This window comes from Sceloporus occidentalis, unplaced genomic scaffold (genome assembly GCF_023333645.1).
Source record: "Sceloporus occidentalis isolate IW3139 unplaced genomic scaffold, rSceOcc1.0.p SCAF_8, whole genome shotgun sequence".
Lineage (NCBI taxonomy): Eukaryota > Metazoa > Chordata > Lepidosauria > Squamata > Phrynosomatidae > Sceloporus > Sceloporus occidentalis.
Window position 1 is genome coordinate 47406887 of NW_028316988.1, and position 20039 is coordinate 47426925.

General features: G+C 39.4%; 1 protein-coding gene across 2 annotated transcripts in view; it reads right to left on the minus strand.

The window, feature by feature from the left end:
• Positions 1 to 539: 539 nt before the first annotated feature.
• CHM (CHM Rab escort protein) overlaps positions 540 to 20039 on the minus strand; it is a 67088-nt gene continuing 47588 nt past the window's right edge. For both annotated transcript variants that reach the window (XM_089536551.1, XM_089536550.1), the window contains 5 exons: positions 18199 to 18262; positions 17645 to 17741; positions 8933 to 9025; positions 4525 to 4694; positions 540 to 1277 (listed from right to left, as the gene is read on the minus strand). In XM_089536551.1, the coding sequence (XP_089392677.1) occupies positions 1086 to 1277; positions 4525 to 4694; positions 8933 to 9025; positions 17645 to 17741; positions 18199 to 18262 (616 nt within the window). In that variant the 3' untranslated portion in view covers positions 540 to 1085. The remainder of the gene's footprint in view (positions 1278 to 4524; positions 4695 to 8932; positions 9026 to 17644; positions 17742 to 18198; positions 18263 to 20039) is intronic.

Sequence of the window (20039 nt, forward strand, 5' to 3'; positions counted from 1 at the left end):
TTGAAAATTCACTTTATCCCCGAGGCCCTTTCCAACTTTATGATTCTATGATCCTTCCCCATAGGGGTGCAGGAACAGTGCCTGGAGGGATAACCATAAGACTTGATAGAACGTCTTTCTTCTTTATGCGCTTGGCACATGTGCAGGAAGTACATCAGGATCATCTGAGAAATGGGAAGACTACATTCATGTCAGGATCACATCCACATCAGGACCACATCCTATTTTTTTATTTGGCATTCCTAGCTATTATGCAATTTGACCAGTCAGAAGGGTGACTGGCAATATGGCCGCACACTAAAATTGTTAAGAGTGAATGCAGCAGACGACAAAGAGAAGGTAAAGAACTGGGTTCTTCAGTTATGGGGAGATCCTGCCACAAAGATTGCAGTAGCACAGGCTATTGGTCACTCAGAACTTCAAGGAATAACCAGGTACAGTGTTTCTTAAACCATAAATATGAGTGATAAATATAGTCAAATTCTTCAATAAGATTAAAGGAGCGAGTCTTTACATTCTAAAGAGCTACCAAACAAACATTTCCAAGAAGGCAAGAATATCTATTTTATTGTATATTTCTAGCAAGCATATGACAGCGGAGCTTCAAAGCCACTTCTGTGACATTCTGCACAGCAAGCCAAAGAAAATGGAATAGTACCTGAATTCTTTCCTTCTGATGAAGATCTTCTGTGAGATCAACTAAAACCAGAATGCTGTTGGCCACTGCCTGCCCTCTAATCCACCCAAGTTGTTTTCTGAGAATGCAATTGGGGGTTTCCTATGACTTTTAAAAGAAAATCAATCCCAAAAAACTGAACAAACCATTGTGCTGCTGTTGAATTCAGTAAACCGCATGGAATGGGGGAACCTATTTACAAAACAGTAACATATATTTCCATGAGAAATAAGCCAAGCATGTATTACATCTCAGCATGTGATGGTAGACAAAATCCTGTCCCATTTCAACTCATCTTTGTAATGTTCCAATGGAACCATATGACAAACCGTTGGTTATTCTTCTGAAATGACTGAACCTTAGTCAGAGTCTATCATGACTTGGATATAGTTATGGCCTTATCATCAATTCATTCCTCAGGGGGCCCTTCCTTCTCTTCGATGTTCTTCTCAGGTATATTCTCTGGCTTGTCTTCTGGTGGATTACCAAATCCAGGATCCTCTGGTTGAGAACCATCTCCATCATAGATGATATCTTCTGGATTTGGAGGTGGTGGGCAGAATTCTTCCTTGGGGAACATCTCTTGAAAAATAGCTTCAGCCTATTTGGAAGGTGGAGAAGGGTGGGAAAGAAAGAAAGAAAGATGCATTTGCTTAGTGGTTGAAGCCACAAACCAATCCACATCTACAAAGGAACCTCCACAAGGAACAGAAGTACAGGCCATGGTTACTTATATGCATCTAGCAGCCAGAGGGCTTGTCAGGAGTAAATATATCCTCTTGCAGGGTACATATGGACATAAATTTTATTCTTTGCATTCTAATAAATGTGGTATTTCATGTCTTATTCCTGTTACTGATGTCTCAGTCTACCAGGGTTATAGGCAGGAGTTTTGAAGCTCCAATGATTCAGATCCAAGAATCTAGGAATCAAGGGGAATTATTTCTTGCCGTAGTCATACTGTCACAGCCTTACTCCTATTATTAGTTCTGACTAGAGGACAGCCATTGAATCAGATTGCACTGATGTGTGCTGTGAGTCAGCATTGAACAATTGATTCAGTAGAGCTACTCTGTTTGAGACTAACCCATAGGATTTCAGCCATGATGATGATCTTTCTTTTCACTCTGCCTTTCCCCCCCAAACTCAAGACAGTTTATATATAAAAACAAGTACAACCCAGTGAAAAAAAATCTGAAAAAAAATCATCTTAAAAATAATATTAAACAACTAATAACACCAAAAACAATTTACAACACACAGGATGGGGTATAAATACTGTAAATAAATGAATAATAAATAAAAGTTAGGTGTTATGCATTCATCCTATGCATCCTATCTTCTTACATGGAATTCAAGGTGACATATATGGGGTTCCCAAAAGGTCTCCTTTCCAGGTACTAATCTGATGTATCACATGCCTTTAGATCACATCCTGGGAACCAGGAATTTTCATTCCTTTCCAAGCAACTGCACAATAATATTACTAGCCTTTGCACTTCATACCTGCTTGTTATAATTCTTTAAACACCAAGGAAAACAGAGTAGTTTTGCATATTTTTGTCAATCTAAAGGTTTAGAGACTATAGAAAAGCACCATAGACACAATGTCACCAATGCTGAGCATTTTTAAGACCCCGGGATCTGAAAGGAAGAGATAGACAAAGGCTGTGCAGCATTCACAAGCAATGTAACATGTACAGTTTCACATTGACAGCTGGCTACAAGTGTATAAAAGCATTTTAAGCTATGTCCCTCAGTCTGGGCATGCAAGGATAACTTTCTCAACTGCTGAAGCTCAGAAGGGAACAGTAACCATTAATTTTTAAATGACTCAGGCTACAGAGAATACACTCGTCCCCCGGGATACGAACGCGCCGCGTTGCGAATTTTTCGGGTTACGAAGAAAAAAACATTAATTAATTATTTCCGGGTTACGAACGTTTCCCCGGCTTGCGAAAAAAGTTTTGGTGCTTTTCGGCGCTATTTCGCACCAAAACGCGGCTTTCCCCATTAGCGCCTATGGGGATTCGGCTAACGAAAGACTTCCGGGTTACGAAAATGGCGCCGGAACGAATTAATTTCGTAACCCGGGGGACGAGTGTATATGCAAGAATTTAAAGCAGCTGCAATTTTTTTAAAACAGACATTATCAATGGTCTTTTTAAGAAGAACAGCTGAGACAGCCCAAACTCTCACATCTGATCTGTATTTTCAAAGGCTAATAGTAGTCTTAATTTTGTTTTACAAGGCAATAATTTGCCAGTTAAGAGGATAAAAGAAGATCAAAGACTTCTAGGAAGCATAAGGCTTCTATGATATTAATAAATGCTTTACAAAAAAGTACAATAGCTTGAGGCAGCTGAAGTGGAATAGAGATGCATTTATTTCTAAAGAGGGGCTGGTATTAAGAAACCTTCCTTGGATTAGCTTGGAGCATTTCCTGGGGTGTGGGGCTTTTTTTCCTCCCAGGAAAAGCATTTTTCTTGGGTGCGGGGAAGGTAATTTCTCTGGGAGCTTGGAAAAATTACCTTTCCATGCCTATCTCCTTGCAGCATTCTGCCCATAAACTTTAACTGAGACTGGGGTACAGGAGCTCACCTCTTCTAGGACTCTTGAGGGCTGGCCTTCTGTCCTTTCCTCTTGGATTTTTAACTGTGCCCTTTCTTCATTTGGGTTTCAGTCAGTACAATGGCTTTAGTTACAATAAATGGGGCCAGAATAAAGTATTGAGGCAGCAACACAGTGCAGATGATGGGAGTGCATCTCTTCCCATGGATAGTCCATGGGGAATGGACTTTCCCCACTCTGTCCAAGGGGACCATAGAAAGGTAAACCGTTGTCTGGGAATTAGAAAAATTACTTGTTTTGCTCAAATTGTACACCCTCTGAAAGAATCGTTGTGTGGTCTAGATCAATACTTCTCAGACGATCTGATGTGGTAGTGCCAGGAATTGGCACCATATTTGTGCCTATTATTTATTTCCTGGAAACCTGCCAACAGCACCAGTCTGCACCAGTCCAGAAACCAGATTATTATAGAGCACTGGTTTAGATCAGGGTGGGAAAAGTGTGGGCTGTATGTGACCCCAACCCCCTTTTTCACACCCTCAAGCTCTCTGATCTTACCCAAAGCTGCCATATCTCCCAAGAGGTTAGAGTGGGTGTTGCAACTTCCCCTTGAAGATGGCAACTGAGCAAATGACACCAAGAGAGGTTGTCCTGTCTCTTCTTGCGAGGCCTTGTGACATCCAAGTGCATTATACCAATAACATTAACAGCTGTGGGGCATCTCCATTAAATAGACAGTGGAGTTACTAATGGGCTGCACTGTTAAGAATTATGCTGAAGCCAAATCCAGAGAAGACAGGTGGTGTCTCATTGAAATAGTTTTTGTCTATTTGTTCTGGATGGAGTTTTTGCTGCTCTCTTTTAAGGGTTAGACTTGCAGCTTCAGAACTTTTAAAAGATCCAGACCTTAACCCTGTCTGTGCAGAAGGTATCTGTGTGTCCAAAATTTCTTTTCTCAACTTTGTTTAGTGAGCTAGTGGTATTCAGACCTGCAGTCAATTGTATATGGAGACAAATTCAAGATGTTTGTGTTGACTATATACTTTCCTGCTTGGCTCAGGATCATGACACTTGATGGAGCACATTTTCCTTATGTCCCTGGCTGGATTTTTAAAAGAGATAAATTGTTTTTATAGATTCTAGGACTTGGAAAACTGACTGCTACTTAGAAGAAGAATTTAACAACATTGTCAAAGTGGATCAGAAGCACTTTGCTAGCATCATTCCCCCTGTTACCAATGTTCAGTCAAGAGCTGAAAAATCTGAGATTTCCTTACCTGTTTGACTGCACAGTCATTTCCCAAAGCACTGTCTGGCCCAGAACAAACATAGATATTGGAGGGTAAGCTGTCATATGAAGCCCTGTTTATGTCCGATGAGTCTTTCATGTTGAAATAGACTGACCAGAGAATCTGAGGCTTTTGTCCTTCTCCTGCTCCTTTATCTCCTGAAATGATGAAAAAACCATTTGACTTATTAGTGCTCAGTTGCAAATTAGTCTTGTACAATCCAGTGAAAGAGTTAAAAAACAAACAAACCATATAATGCTGGGCCTTAGGATCTTTGAAGTGCTGATGCCCAGAATATAGAATTGCCTCTCTGGAGATATTTGCTTGGTATCTATTTCTGCTCGTTTCAGAGTCAAATTAAAACTACCACAATTTGAATTCTAAAACTGCCAATGTCATACTTATACCTTTTTTTATAAATCCTTGGTGTAACCACATCTCGAATGACTGGGTATAGTTCAGTTTACCTGAAGCTAAAAAGGATATTGAAGAGGTGGAAAAGGGCAGAAGAGGGCACCCATCATGCCCGAGGGAGTGGAGAAATGTATCTATAAGAAAGAGCTTCAATTTTGGGAGCTGTTTAGCCTGGAAAAAAGGTGAGTAAGGAGAGGCATGACAGAGGTGTATAGAATTATACATAGTGCAGCGAAAGTAGATAAGGGAAAGCTTTTCTCCCTTTCTTACAATATTAGAATCTGGGGTCATCCGCTGAAACTAAATAGGAGATTCAGGACAGATAAAAGGAAGCACTTCTTCACACAGCACACAGTTAAATGGCAGAATTCATTGTTAGAAGGTGGCTGCCAACGTGGATGGATTTTAAAAAGGACCGGACGAATTCATGGGGAATGAGGCCATCTTACTAAACTGGGTGGCTACATATCACTTCCAGTATCTGAGGCAGCATATCTCTGGGTATTAGCTGCCAGGGACTGCAAGACGGAGGATGCAGTTGCCCTCAGGTCCTGCTGGTGAGCTTATTTATTTATTTAGAGTATTTATACCCTGCTCTTCAGCCACAAGGCTCTCAGAGCAGCTTACAGATTGTTTATTTGACAGTTCCCTGCCCTCAGACTTTCAATCTAAAAACAAAGAAGTTTCCATTGGGCAAATGATTGACCACAATGCAAACAATCATAGGATCATAGAGTTGGAAGAGACCACAAGGGTCATCCTGTCCAACCCCATTCTGCCATGCAGGAACTCACAATCAAAAGCACCCTGGCCATCCAGCCTCTGTTTTAAAACCTGCAAAGAAGAGACTCCACCATACTCCGAGGGAATGTGGACTAAATATGCTTGTGGTCTGATCCAACGTGACTCCTATGTTCGTATGCAGTGGGCCGTTGGTATGTGGGGTTTGGTTCTACCAGGGTTTGATTCCAGAATTCCCACGGATATCAAAATCTGTGGATGCTCAAGTCCCATTCAATACAATGGCATCGTGAAATGGTGTCACTTATGTAAAACAGCAAAATCAAGGTTTGTTTTTTGGAACCATGAATAGCTGAATCTGTGGATAAAAAAATCTGTGGATATGGAGGATGGCGCATAATTAAATAAGTTCAAGGTGCTGGAATTGACCATGAAGGCCCTGCCTAGACAGTTTAGGATTAGTCTATCTGAGGCAGTCCCTTCTTTGAAATGCTTTTATGAAACTGTGAAGGTTATCCTTCAAAGGCTCTTCTCTGGGTACCAACAACCACCCACATATGGTCATTTCAGATGGTCATTGACTGCAATGAAATGATTGATTGACTGTTCCCCAAACACAAGGATACTAGAGGTAGCTACCAAGAACTATCTACCCATATGACTGCCTTCTGTAGGGAGGTCCACCCAGCATCCTCATTACATTTGTTTAGATGTTAGGCTCGGACCTTCATCTTCCAGCAGGTGTTTAATTTTAATTTGTTGCTTTTATTATTGGTCTCATTGCTGGCTTTTAAAAATGGTTTAATTGGTTGTCTTATTGTTCTGGTTGTTTTAATACAGTGTTTTGGGTGTTGCTATTTTAAATTATTCTGAAACATCCTAAGGGTATCTGCCATTTGTGTGGTATGTAAATCTACTATGTAAGTAAATAAAAAATATGATCAAACTGGGTTTCAGCCCTCAGTGTGTGTGCTGTCAACTTTTTCTTTGTTAATCTTTCCCTCCATATTGTTTTGTTTCATGCTGGTGGCAGAAAGATGTGGTGCTTGACTTTAGGGAAGGAGTTCTTTTTAAAACGTTATTAAAAGTTCCTACTGCTTATATTTTAAAAAAAGTTACCTCTTCTTCATTTAGTCAGGAAAATGAATAGAGTCCTCTTCCTTCAGGTGACTTTGCTTCTCTGACCTGCCATGGCCCAGTGCTCACTTTATCTGGTGATTCATTTTCAATAACTCCAACAGTATTTGTTCTGACATTTTAATTAAAATACGACCACTACCTCATCTTGATGATAAAAAGGCCTATGTGTCAGTGAAAACTAGCTTCTCAGTGCCTCAATGCACCTGAGGACCCTTCTGATCACAGAGTTCCTCCAAAAGAATTTCAGGCAGCTTCCAAACAATACATCACTTCAAAACCAGATCACTTTAAGCATTAAGATTAATGTTAAGAAAGAAAAAAAAAAGCGAGAGAGGACAAGGGAACACTAAGCGGCACTCTAACCACTTTTTCCTATTTTTCAGATCTTTACAACATCACTTTTTTAAAAAGGTAAATTACAGGAGATATATTTGGAGCAACAGCAAATGGATTTTCAGCATTTATACGAAAGGTCTCTCTGGTCTGCTAATGGAAGAATAAAGCCTGCCTAAATAAAAACCGGAGATTATAGCTTGACCTATTGTTATTCTGTATGATGGAGAGTCCATGAAACTCCCAAACAATGCCTCTTCATATGAAACTGAACCGGTACAATTCTCACTAGAGGCCTGGAGAACATCCAAAATACACAGAATCCAAGTTCTTATCTGATGCAATCAGATGTATCACATGCATTTCCAACTTTGGATTTCCTGTCCTTGGGGACCAACCATTACAGCTGGTGAATATGGATAATTTTAATTCCTAATATTAACAACAGTGGGTTTATTATTAATTTTAATGACTGGCTGTTTTATTTTTGTTACTGTTCCTTTTAACTGCTTTTAATCCAATTGTGACTTAATACTATGATTTTTGGTGGTTAATCAAGTAAGCCACCTTTGGTTCCCCTTTTGTGCGAAAGATGGGATATAAATCAAATAGTCAAGCAATTCTTATTATTACTAATATGTTATGAAAGCACTGGAGAAATGCTAATTATTGTTAATATTATTATCGTTAACCAGGCCTAGCCCCAGAGGAAGATGAAAGGCCCTCCCTCCATCTTCATTGCTACCAACCTGGCCTTGGAGGGAAAGAAGAACCAGAAGTATCTGCTGGACTTGATCCCTTTCCCCAATTGCAATCCCCTTCTCTTTTGGTGTCATCTCTTTTTAGATTGTAAGCTGGAGGGCAGGGAACTGTCAAATTAACAATCGGTAAAACACTCTGAGAGCCTTTGCTTCCATCCTACCTAGGAAGGTGAATATTCCTTTATCTTCAAACTAACTTTCTGAACTCTGCTGGACACTAAAGGCTCCTCAGTGGGAATGTTGTGGGATTTTGTCTGAATCACTACCTGCTTATTATTCTAGATATCTTAGGAAATGTCTTCCTCCCAAAGGAGTTGAGAGCTACCAATGAGCCCCATCCGGGAATCCTCCATTACAGATAGGTTGCCATAAGGAACAGGGTGTTTCCTATTCTTTGATACTCTTTCCCACTGGAGATTTGCAAGGCAATTTTCCCCACTGTTTTTGAAAGGCGAAAATGTACCTTTTTAAAAATGCACCTTCAGAAAAGAAAATTAAGCATACTAATGTTTGCTACTGTTTTTCCTATTTGCATTAAGGGACTCTCTTCAGATAATAGAGAAGTAAGATTTTAGAAGTTTGGTTACCCATGAAACTCGGGACATGGCTACCTGTGGCACTCAGGCGAGAGGCAGTGAGGCTCGGGAAGAGGATTATGACCAGTGCTTTTTAAAAAAATGTTCCATGTACATCATATGAAGAGTGGAAGATGAGTTACTGTAGGGTAGGACTACGGAAAACAGGATGAAATAGACTAATGACTGCTATGAGGTCCATTATGGTTCTGCTAACTTGTTGTTAAAATGAGAGCGAACAGTCACATCTAACTGCAATCATGCCACAGTAAATAGAGAGTGACAAACAGATAAGCAGGCAGGGGCTTTTAACCCAGCTTCTGACACCGACTGGGTATCAATCACCTTGGAAAGAGGAAAAGAGGAGTTGAAAGGGAAGACTGTGAAATGGTTTGATGTGTTTGCTTTTTAATTTTATTTTAAATCCTTTACCTGTTTCTGTGGCTTCACTGAATAACTGCTCCACAGCAGGCTCTAAATCTTCTTTAGCAGTTTTAACAGAAGAACAAGTTAAATGAACTAAATCTGTCAAAATAACAGAACAGAAAAGCAGTTAGGATCACTGACGACCTAAGGTCCTATATATTAAATATTGTTAAAGTGGACTATAATGCACTTTGGATGGGAAAAGGCAGAGGGAGAAATCCCAGTTAATATGCATCTAATCCTTAAAATATCTAGAATTATAAAATAAAACCTAATTAGGTACAAAATTTGGAAACAATCATAGCAATATACAGTGGTCCCTTGGTCCCTCAGTAGGGCCAACCTGACATTTAGTGAATGAAGTATCTTGGGGTAACAGGAAGAACTGTCTAAAGGGAAAATACATCTATGGTAAGTCAGTATCTCCCCTTTCTTGTTTATCAGGCTACAGCAAGACAAAATCTGCTTCATTCCAAGTGGTTCAAAATGCTAACTCTCAGAACTCCACAACACTTGCCATTAAGATTTATTCTCCGTCACATGGCAATCCTGTGACATTATCCTGCCAGTCTTCTTTTGGGGTGGAAATGAGCCAGTTTCTTGGGATAACAGCTCTCAAGAACAATAACAGTGTGTGATAAACCTACTCATTACATGGGGGGGAAAAACCCATGGTCATGTGAATCCACCCTGAACTACATTTAAAATTGCACAGAGTGTTGTAATTTAAAAGCACTTCCATCCCAGGTGACAACAATTAAAACAAGCCCCAGCAACAACTGAAATCAACTCAAGAGTAAAATTTCTTAACCACTATTTCATCCATTAATATGCAAAATTAATCTTTCCTTTAAAAAAAAAAGACCTTCCATGAATAAAGTGAAAAATGAGGTATTTCTCTTATTTCCAACAAGAAAGTCTAAGCCAGGGGGAAATGTTTTGAAAATTAAGCCTAGCTAAAGTTGCCACAATGAAAACTAGAGACAGCTTCTATACCTTTAATATGTGTGTAGGAAAGGGAATTTCAGGAGGAGTTGCTTGTTATCTGCTTGCATGACAACTAACACCTGCCAAAATTCTCTCTTCTGCAAAATTGCAGCTGGTCTGCCATATCCATGGATTCTTTATCTACAGATTCAACCACCCACAGCTTAAAAATATTATAAAAAGACAGAAATTCCAAAATGATTTAGGGTCACCATTTTACTTTAACACTATATATAGTGAGACTTGAGCATCCATGGATTTTGGTACCCATGAAGGACCCTGGAACCAAACCCTAGCAGATAACAAGGGCCAACTGTATCAAAGGCATAGAAACTATCTTCATGTTTCAGTCTGGCAGCCCTAGGTCTGGCCACTGCCATCCCATGCTCTATCAATGTCCAGGCTAAACTACTACTATGTGTTGCACATGGGACAGACTTTGAAGTCTATTCAGAAGCTAGAATTAGCTTAGTATGGATGCTATTGTGGAAAAGTTTGATGGAGATGTATTAGTCAGGACATATGTCACCACTTTTAACATGACTTCATTGGCATCCTGTCCCTGTCTGGGTAAAGTGCTAAGTATGAGCTATCACCCTTTAAGCTTTAGATGCCTCTCAATCTAGGTATTAAAAAAACCTCCAGGCAGACAGCAACTGGAAAAAGGATTTCTCTGTGATTATACCCCAAAGATGGGAATGCTTTCCTCTAAGGCAATTTGTCTAGAATCCATTTTAATAGGTTTAGGTGACAGTCCATAATATTTTTTTAAATTATATTGTCTTTACTTATATTGATCTTTTAAATTGTGGGCCGTTCAAAGTCCCAATTTTGAGGGGAAGGGGGGCAAAGCAAGATATTATTATTATTATTATTATTATTATTATTATATAATAAATATTTTTCATTGTCTTCACTAACCATTTTACATGACAGGCGGGGGGAAAAAACAAGACAAAAAAAAGCTGAGTAGACTTTGACCGCAATCCAAAATCAACCCAAACCCTTGACATTAGGCATCATTTCTTTTTCTTTTTAAAACTATTTTAACAATTCCATTGGTTGGTTTTCGGTTTGTGTTTTTAGAGAATGTATTTTAAAGTTTAACTCTTATCGTTTTCTATAAACTATTCCTCCAATGTGTCCTGAGAATTTTTAGTTATAAAAAGATGGGAACGAAAAGTTTCAAACATATAAATAAGCAAATAAATCAGTGGGAGAGGAGAAGGAGATAGAGAAGAAAGTGACAGATTTTGTTGTCATGCAATGTATTTTCTGTTCAAACCGCCATCATTAAATTCCACTTTCCAGTTACCTGATTAACTCTGAATTGACTGTTATGGGTCAAAGTCTGACTGGTGCACATTTTAAAAATTGTATTTAATTGACTTGGCCCTAGCTGCATCAGTTATCAGCGGTTGCCAAGTTGTGTCTCTGAGTCATTCTTCCAGCATGGCAAAAACAACAAATATGCTTTAACAATTCCATCATTATGGCTTCATTGTACAGAGTAAAGAGAAGGGGTTTGGTTACCCACGGCTGATTATGTGGCTGTTATCTATGTTGCGTGATCCAAGATAAGATGTAACCAAGGTCAGATTCGAATGGGACCCAAGAACAGATATATTTGCCTACTCAGAATTACAGAAAATGTAAGATCAGTCAACAGCCTTTTACATGACAGGCGGAAAAACCAACACACACACACACACAAAACTGAATACACTTTGACCACAATCCAGATACAGTACAATTATAGTGCTAATTTAATTCTGTTAATATGCTGGTTTTGAAGTTATAACCCTTGACAGCCTGGGGCCCAATTATCTTATGGAATCTCAAGCCCATATAGGTCCATCAACACAAGACCTTCCCAAGAAGTCCTATTTAAGATTCTGTTTCAAAGGAAGACATGACTAGCTTCCATAAAACCGGACCTTCTTGGTGGCAACCCCAACGCTCTGGAATACTATTCCAATGGAAAGAGAAGATTAAAGTATCTGTCTTGGTTATAAGGGGGAGAAATCATATTAACGTATTGCTTGCATTAGGCCAATCTAAAATGTCCCTTCTGGTTTATTTAAGAAAAGTCGTATGCTAATATGGATGTTCCAAGCAACATAAACCCATCTTCTTCCCTGTTCTCTTTTTAGAAACAAATTGCAGTTTCATAAAACCTTGGACTATTGATCTGGTGCTTTGTACTTTTCTATTTTTCCTCCTCCATTGTTTGACTGATGCTTTCATCTGTTTAATACTGCTCTTTGATACTGTTTTAGTTTTTCCATGCTGATGTGAAAAATGCACAAAGACAACATATTTAAAATAAACAGAGACCTGAGAGAATGCTTAGAATTATGGGGGTAGGAAGATTTTTAAAAGTCCTTAATGAAATCTACCAATCCCATGACTGACTTATCACATACATAAGCACCTCAAGACATCTTTTAAAACCCCCAGAATGAAACAAAACACATTAGCAAAGCAAGCCACCATTAAATGTAAGGATCCAGGCCTACTCCAAGCCTCCTGTAATTTGAAAATTAAAATAACTATGACAAATAACATTAGTAGGATTTAACTTTTCCTGACAGCTATAGCCTTTATTTAGAGTTTAGTTTCACCTAATGTTCATTCTACTCCTAACATTTTCAAGGAAAAACAACAACAGCACCAATGATTCCACCGTAAGAGCATTTAAAAAAAAAAAGCCACATATTTTTCAAATCTAGGATGGCTGGTTCTATGTAGAGAGGTTGGTGGGGAAAATATATGGTTACCAGAATCCCCAACCAGCTTAGCAAGTGACCAGGCTGAAATGAAGCATCTCAAAATAAGCACGTAAATGTCTGGATGGGGAAGAAAATGTCTCTGGTCAGAGATGGACAAGGAGGCTTCTGCTTTCTTCCAAAATAAATTTGGATCCCTTCAATTACCCTACTGGACAATGAAATCCTTCTATTTCTATTATGTTGGATGCAGCCATTCAAAGTAAAACCATTCCCATCTCACCTCGCAAAGGGGGAATAAAGAAGGAAAGTTTAATTTGCACATTAGAACGTATCTACAGTACATCCAGCAGTACCCCCTTTACACTTATTCACCCTTTTTTCTAAACCGGAAGGGACACAACCAGCATCACAAGGCTGCAGGGCTGAGTTACCTGTCTCATGTTCCTCCATGAACAAGTGACACTGGCTGGGATCATGAGCATCCCAGTTCCGCCTTCATGATCTCAAATGGCAAGAGATGCCACCAGGATAGTGATGTTGTTAGTACAGCTTTGCAAATAATCTCAATGTAATTACTAGCTGGCAAAAATGTTTGGTAGTCTGCCAATGGAGGGGAGAGATGGAGAAATCTGTGCCCTTTGCAGCAGCTGCCTGCATTTTTATCCTGGATGCAGAGGAAGGACTCCCATCCTTTCTCTGATAGTCTGCTCATTCACCTGCACAGAGTTCCTTATGACAAGATTATCTTTAAATTTCAAGGCTACGTTAGCATCTACTGCAATACATGGGGGACAGAGCACAAGATAATGGCTTAAATGGACCTCTCCTGTCTTCCAAGGAACTGGCATTGGTGGTATTGGAACTGGTACTTCCAAAGCAAGAACTACAAAGGTGAGTGAGAAAAATGGGGGCACCATGCTGGTCATCTGGTCACAGAAAATAAAGTGGTAGCAGTCACGACAACTATTCCTGTTTGACTTCTCTCAATACCCTGCCACTAAAATATATCGTAAAGAACAACTCAAGTGTATGAACTCCAAGGCCTGGTGGGTATTTGACTACAGTAATCTCTCAGAGTTTGGGGAAGTTACATTTAGTGACCACAACTTACAGAACCCTCCAGCAACGCGGTTGAGAGACTCTGGTACTTGCAATCCAAAGAAAGAACTTTCCCAAACTCCAAATCTCTCCTATCCAAACTGAATGCAATGCTCATGACAGCAAAACTATAGCCACATGTGTTAAGTGCAAGCAACTTGCCCGTAAAATGGAAGGCTATATTAACTTGTGGGGGGGAATATTTTGAAAGTAGTCGTAACCAGATGGGGCAAACAGGGCACAAAGGAATGTGATGGGGTTTACCCTCCATTTGGCAATGCAGCTGCTTACTTATTCACTAGAATAAAAGCAGAGCATTAAAATCTCACAGATTGGGGCTTCCTGTGGTGCCTTATAATAGAGTTTTTAAAGATTCAGATAACCATCTGTCATTTTAATGAATGAGCATTTGCCGTCCAATTGACCTGAAGTGTAAATACATAATTATAACCTTTCTACAAAAGCTTATTAAAGTTATTTTTAATAATGATGCACAGAAAACAACAACAACAACCCTACAACTGTGCAAGCAGCAATGACAGCAGCTTCTCAAACTGAAGGAAAACTTTCCAGATTGCAATGTTTGTGCTGGGCCTCATTTTAAAATAAATGGTTCCATTCATGGGTTTTCTGAGTCAGGACAGCGTGGGAAATTCACATTGTGTCTCTAAGCTCCTGATACCAAGTCAGAGTCCCGCTGCTGCCTGCCACCAAGGACCACTGACACAAGTCCGCAACCAGAGACGGCTTAACAAAGGCCTGGAGTCAAGCCTGAGGGGAGGACTGTCAGTCTCTGCAAACATATACAGGACAGCACATCTGCTGAAAGATATGAAACTTGAAGCTCATCTTCCATATCAATGTTTGCCACAATGAACAAGCACACTGGAATAGGGACTTTCTTTGCCTCAGTCCGGTCCAGTTGCAGCCAAAAACGTGGTCCAGACCTTTGCTTGGGTCTCGTGAAACAGGGTCTTAATGTACACAGGAGAATTCAGAAAGAAACTGGGCAGATATTTCTAGAGTAAGCAGTAGCATCCAGAAGAAGTACACTGTAAAATAAATCAACCCCACATACAACCAAATGAGGGTTGTAAATTTTCACTACTTTGCCCTCACATGCTAGGATGGACAATTGCAGCAGTTTTTCCAGTTGTATGTCAGAAGAGAATGAATATTCTTCTGACATATTCTCCCCATATTTCAATATCCCAAACTGTGGTGGAGGGATTGTTCTGCCTAGTAAAACATGTGAGGTTTCAACATGGGGGGAAAAAATCCTGCACAGGAAAAAGTCTTCTGCACAGAATAGTGGGTTTTTCTCCTGCATAGGCTTCTTCTGTACAGGAAACTGTTTTCTGCACAGAATTTTAATATGCATGCAAAAATAAAATAAAAATAAAATAAAATCACATGTGTTTTTCTAAACAGAGTGATTCCTTCCCAACATTCCAGAATGTCAGGATGTTATTGTTTCTAATTTATTGCGACCATATAATAGGAATTTCTTGGCAACATTTGTTCAGAGAGAGTTTGCCTTTGCCCTTGCCCTTCTTTGAGGCGGAGACAGTATGACTTCCCCATGGCTGAGCAAGAATTCGAACCCGGGTCTCCAGAGTCACAGTACAACACTCAAGCCATACTAATAAGAAAATTCATCCTGATGAGGTTTCATGACCATTTGGAAACCTGTTTTTTGACCTGGGAACATGTAATAATGGATATTTGTTCCATTCTTAGACCACTATTAATCAAATTGGTACTTTAAAATTTCCCCAGAAAATGGGAACTGTTCATTTTATACATGCCTCTCAGTTTTCCCAGACTTCAACTTATCCATTTACATTTATTCTCCCTGGGAAAGATTTTTTCATTTTCTAAATAATCAGCATTTTATAAACTACATTAATATGTATTTCATTTCTTTAAATGATTATTCTTTGGTTGCAACTCCCAGCATTCCTCATCACTGATTATTTTGGCTAAGTATTCCCACTTTTGCTCCACATATATCCATTTTCCTTGTCTACTGATTAAATATAAGTAACTAGGTGACTGACCAATGAGGCTCAGCACAATGAATAAGACTACAGTTTGGCTTATGGATCACAGTAACAACTTAGTGGCCAACACTAAGTGACAACCTTGGCTTCTAGGTTTTATTTCAAACCCCATATATGCAATGGAGGCTCAACCAAACCAAGTTGAACCTATCTCAGTTTGATCATTACTTTATTTACATTAACCTTTCTAGCAGCAAACTCAGATAGCTAAAGACACACAGGATTAGGCCAAAACAGGGCCATCAAGACACAAGCATGAGGTTTCAGCATACTTGTGAAAACTATAAAATTCACCAAAATAGAACTAATCTCTCTTGTTTAAAAAAATCCAATATTTTTTCCTTTGATGGAGATCCTTCCCTGAAGAAAGCTCACTGAGGACTGAAGCTGCCCAGTAATCCCAGTACAAAAAAGAAATATCAGAAAACTGAACTGGGAATGATGGGTAGCATATGCAGAAGGATTATGCGGCTATACTTTTAAGCAACTTTTAAATAATACAGCGTATTGAACAGATGTAGACTATAATGCAGTACACTATTTACAGTACATTACTATCCCAATGTAAAATCAAGTTGAATGTACATAAGATAAGACCACTTCTATTGTAGATTCTACTCACAGGTTATTATTTGGTATTTTACCCTATCCTTCTAGGATCTGTGGTCTAATTGTCTGCACTGCTGCGTAGTTTCAAGATTTTAAAAATCAATCAAATTATTCCACTGCGGTATTCAAATCCCAGCCTCCCACTTAACATTTCTATTACTATTGTTGCAAGCACAGCATAAGCACAATGGCCTGGGACTGCATGACATCCCAGCACAATGCATACTGTTGCGATGACAGCCTCTCACAGAGTAGTGTGTTCACTTTATTCCTCACTATTAGTTGCCAAATCAGGAATTTGTAAGGCTGAGATATTAGCTGCACCACCGTCAACTTTTTAAGTCTATCACACATAGAATGTTTGCTTGTAAATGTTCAGTTAACAACGGGAGGCAAATGCACAGTTATTACATTATTTTGGAAAGTATTTGTTCAACGTTTTAAAATCTGTATTTAAATGCTAATCTTTTAAAAACAGCAACAACAAACAATCACAGAAACTTGTAAAAACGTGATTTCTCCATCACAATGTCTCAAGCCGCCTTTCTCCAGAAAGAACTTTGTTAATCTGAAAAGTATGTACTACATGGTTTTTAAAACTCTGTACAAAAATCAAAGTTTTACTGCTGTAATGACAAGATTCCATTTCCTTTAATCAATCTGATGTAAACATCTATATTAATTTCATGTATTGATCATGTATTCTACTTTCAGCCAGATCATCAGTTTGGGCTCAACAGTAATAGATGGGAGGCTATGGAGAGTGGTGCAAAGAAGAGACTCTACACCAGTGGGCAACTGTGCCCTTCCAGGTGTTGTTGGACTACAACTTCCATAGTCTCTTACCACTGGAGACACTTCCTAGAGCTGTAAACAAAAGCACTTAGAGAGAAACAACGGAACACCTGCACACACAGAGGAATTGACAGCAGCAGGTTATAGTGGCCACTCATCCTTGCATGTGTGTGTAATGTGTGCCTAGATATTAGCATCTCCTTTTCACACCAGTGTAAGCTACCAAATATGCCTGGCTGCAGTTTTATGTTTCTATGGGTTAGTGATGTAGGGTACTCTTCTTTCTTACTGAGAGTAGAAAAGTATTTATGATGAATGGTTCAAGCAATATTAGATCAATTCAAATGAGAAAGGAGAGTCAAAAGATACTTCAGCCACTACCTTTCTTGCTTTACACAGAACAGAAGAACAAAGTCAAGGCAACAAGTACTCACATGTGTTTTTCATGCATGTCATGGCTGAAGAACAGAGTTCTATGAGGCAAATGGGTGGCTGACCTAATTTTATAGGTGGGATGGTCAAAATGGAAATCTAGAAAGAAGAAAGAATGGATTACCTGGGGAGCCCATCTAGTACATTTGGACACGCAATGATACAAGGACTTTTGGGTCTCTCTAGCATGTTTTTCAAATTTCAAACTAGTGTTTGCCAAAACACCACTGAGAACATGCAGCTTTTTTTATTTAACCCAGCAGGATTTGCCCCCGATGCATAATGGGACACAATGGCATTGCTATTATGCATACTGGTAAAACTCTTCATTTCTTTTTCATTTTAATCAGTTTTAAAGGAGACAAAAGCATGACCAACTTAATCTGGGTCCAATCCACAAATTGTACTTGTTCTCAAGTGTTAGATTCATTTGTCAAGCAATTATCTTTGGTGGTCATTTGTTTGAATCCTGAGTATTTGAATATTAAAGTCTTCCTGTTGCAAATAGCAGCTGTTCAAGGGGAATTACTAATCAGTATTGAATAGAGGGTCTCACCTGTTGATCTGAGCCTGATTTCAGTATTGATCCATCAGTAATGAGAATTGCTCGGGAGATTTGCCTGTAAGTAAATAAAGTACATATGAGCCCCAATGAAACAAAAAAAGAGGGAAGCCATATGGACTCAGACTTTTTCAACAAGCAATACTATTTATTATGAGAAGCTAATATTTCATTCTTACTAGCCTTGCGAGGGATCTCTGGTCCCCCTCATGCTTTTGCCTGAGCTGATGGGACTCCTTGAGAAGAGATTCCACCTCAATACTAGGATGAACCTCCTGACAGTAAGAGTTGTTCGAAGGTGGAACACGCTCCCTCCAAGTATGGTGGAATCTCGTTCCTTGGAGGTTTTTAAACAGAGTCTGGATGGCCATCTATCGAGGGTGCTTTGACTGTGTATTCCTGCATAGAAGTGAGTTGGTCTGGATGGTCATGGAGGTCTCTTCCAACTTTATGATTCTATGATTTAATGAACTTGTGACCACCATCCATTCTTGGCAACACAAAGGGACATTAAGGCATGTGAAATGAGAGAGTTGGAGTACATAGTCTTCAACATCTGACAGATACAAACCAGGATATGTGTACCCAGGCAACACCAGAGTGTGAGCAAGATGCCAAAAGGTATTACCAAGAAATAATATATGAACAAGAAGAGGCTGTAGTGCTTCTCTCTTCCTCCTCCTCCTCCTGCTGAATTAATTGAGTGCAAACTATTTTTGCAGTTTGGAGTCAGTTTGCAGCAACTGAAATAAACTGAGGACAAAGGGGTAAGTAGGAGAATAGAAAAACTGGGACATTTTAAAATCAGATTTGTTAACCTACCATGCGCGGAAAGAAGCAGCTAAAGAGTACCAATTCCTGTTTCATCTCATCAAAATAATGTGTGAAGCTGCCCCAAGTTCAAGTGAAAACTTAACTTTCTGTGAACTGAGACACTGAAGTGAAAGTAAAAGGTAGGGGGATGGATCACACTTCTAATTACCTTGTTTTGGTTATACTGCCTTGTGAAGCATCTAGTATTGGCCATTGAGAGAAAGGGAGAGAGGAGACTGGGCCAAATAGACCATTGGCTTGACCCTCAGCAGCACTATGGCAGCCTTTTAATGTTCTTAAACCACTATTAACAGGCTAATAATTGCCTCAGCAAAGGTTAATGGTCTAAATGAAGCAAAGTCAGGGAGCAGGGCTGAGGTGGGAGTGTGGGTGTAAAATACAGGATGATCCATGCATCAAGACACATCCGAGATATTCTCCTGGGCTACTTGTCCTGCATCGGAACAAGGACACAGAAGCCACAAAGAACACTGATGTGATATAAAAAGACAATGATACACAAGGGAGGGAGGTGACAGATATAGGATCTTGATTGGAAAAACAACAGATGACTATTCCCTGGTTACATTCCTCACAAAATACTGGTATTTGTTTCCTCTCCAGGTAAGAGAAAATTGGGTTTTGAACTTAGAGAACCAAACCAGATGATATGTGGGAGATTGGATTTCCTGATGTCTTTTTCAAAGTTGAAAACCAGCTGCCAAAAAGGGTGGAGGAGAGAGTATTTAACCTTTCTACCACTCAGTTTCACTGGCTGAAATTGCAGGCATGTACACACACCAATATCCTCACTGAGAGGGGGAAAGACAGCTATGCTATGAATATTTACCTCATCACCTTAAATCACATCCCCACTCAAAGCAGAGCGAAGAGCAGCCCAGAGAAAGCTATGTGTATGTACGTCTATCTGGGAAAATGGCATGTGGAAAAGACAGGGAAAGACGGGGTTCAACTGCCTTCCATTTCCCCAGTGTTGCTCTGCACTTTGCTTATGATTTGAG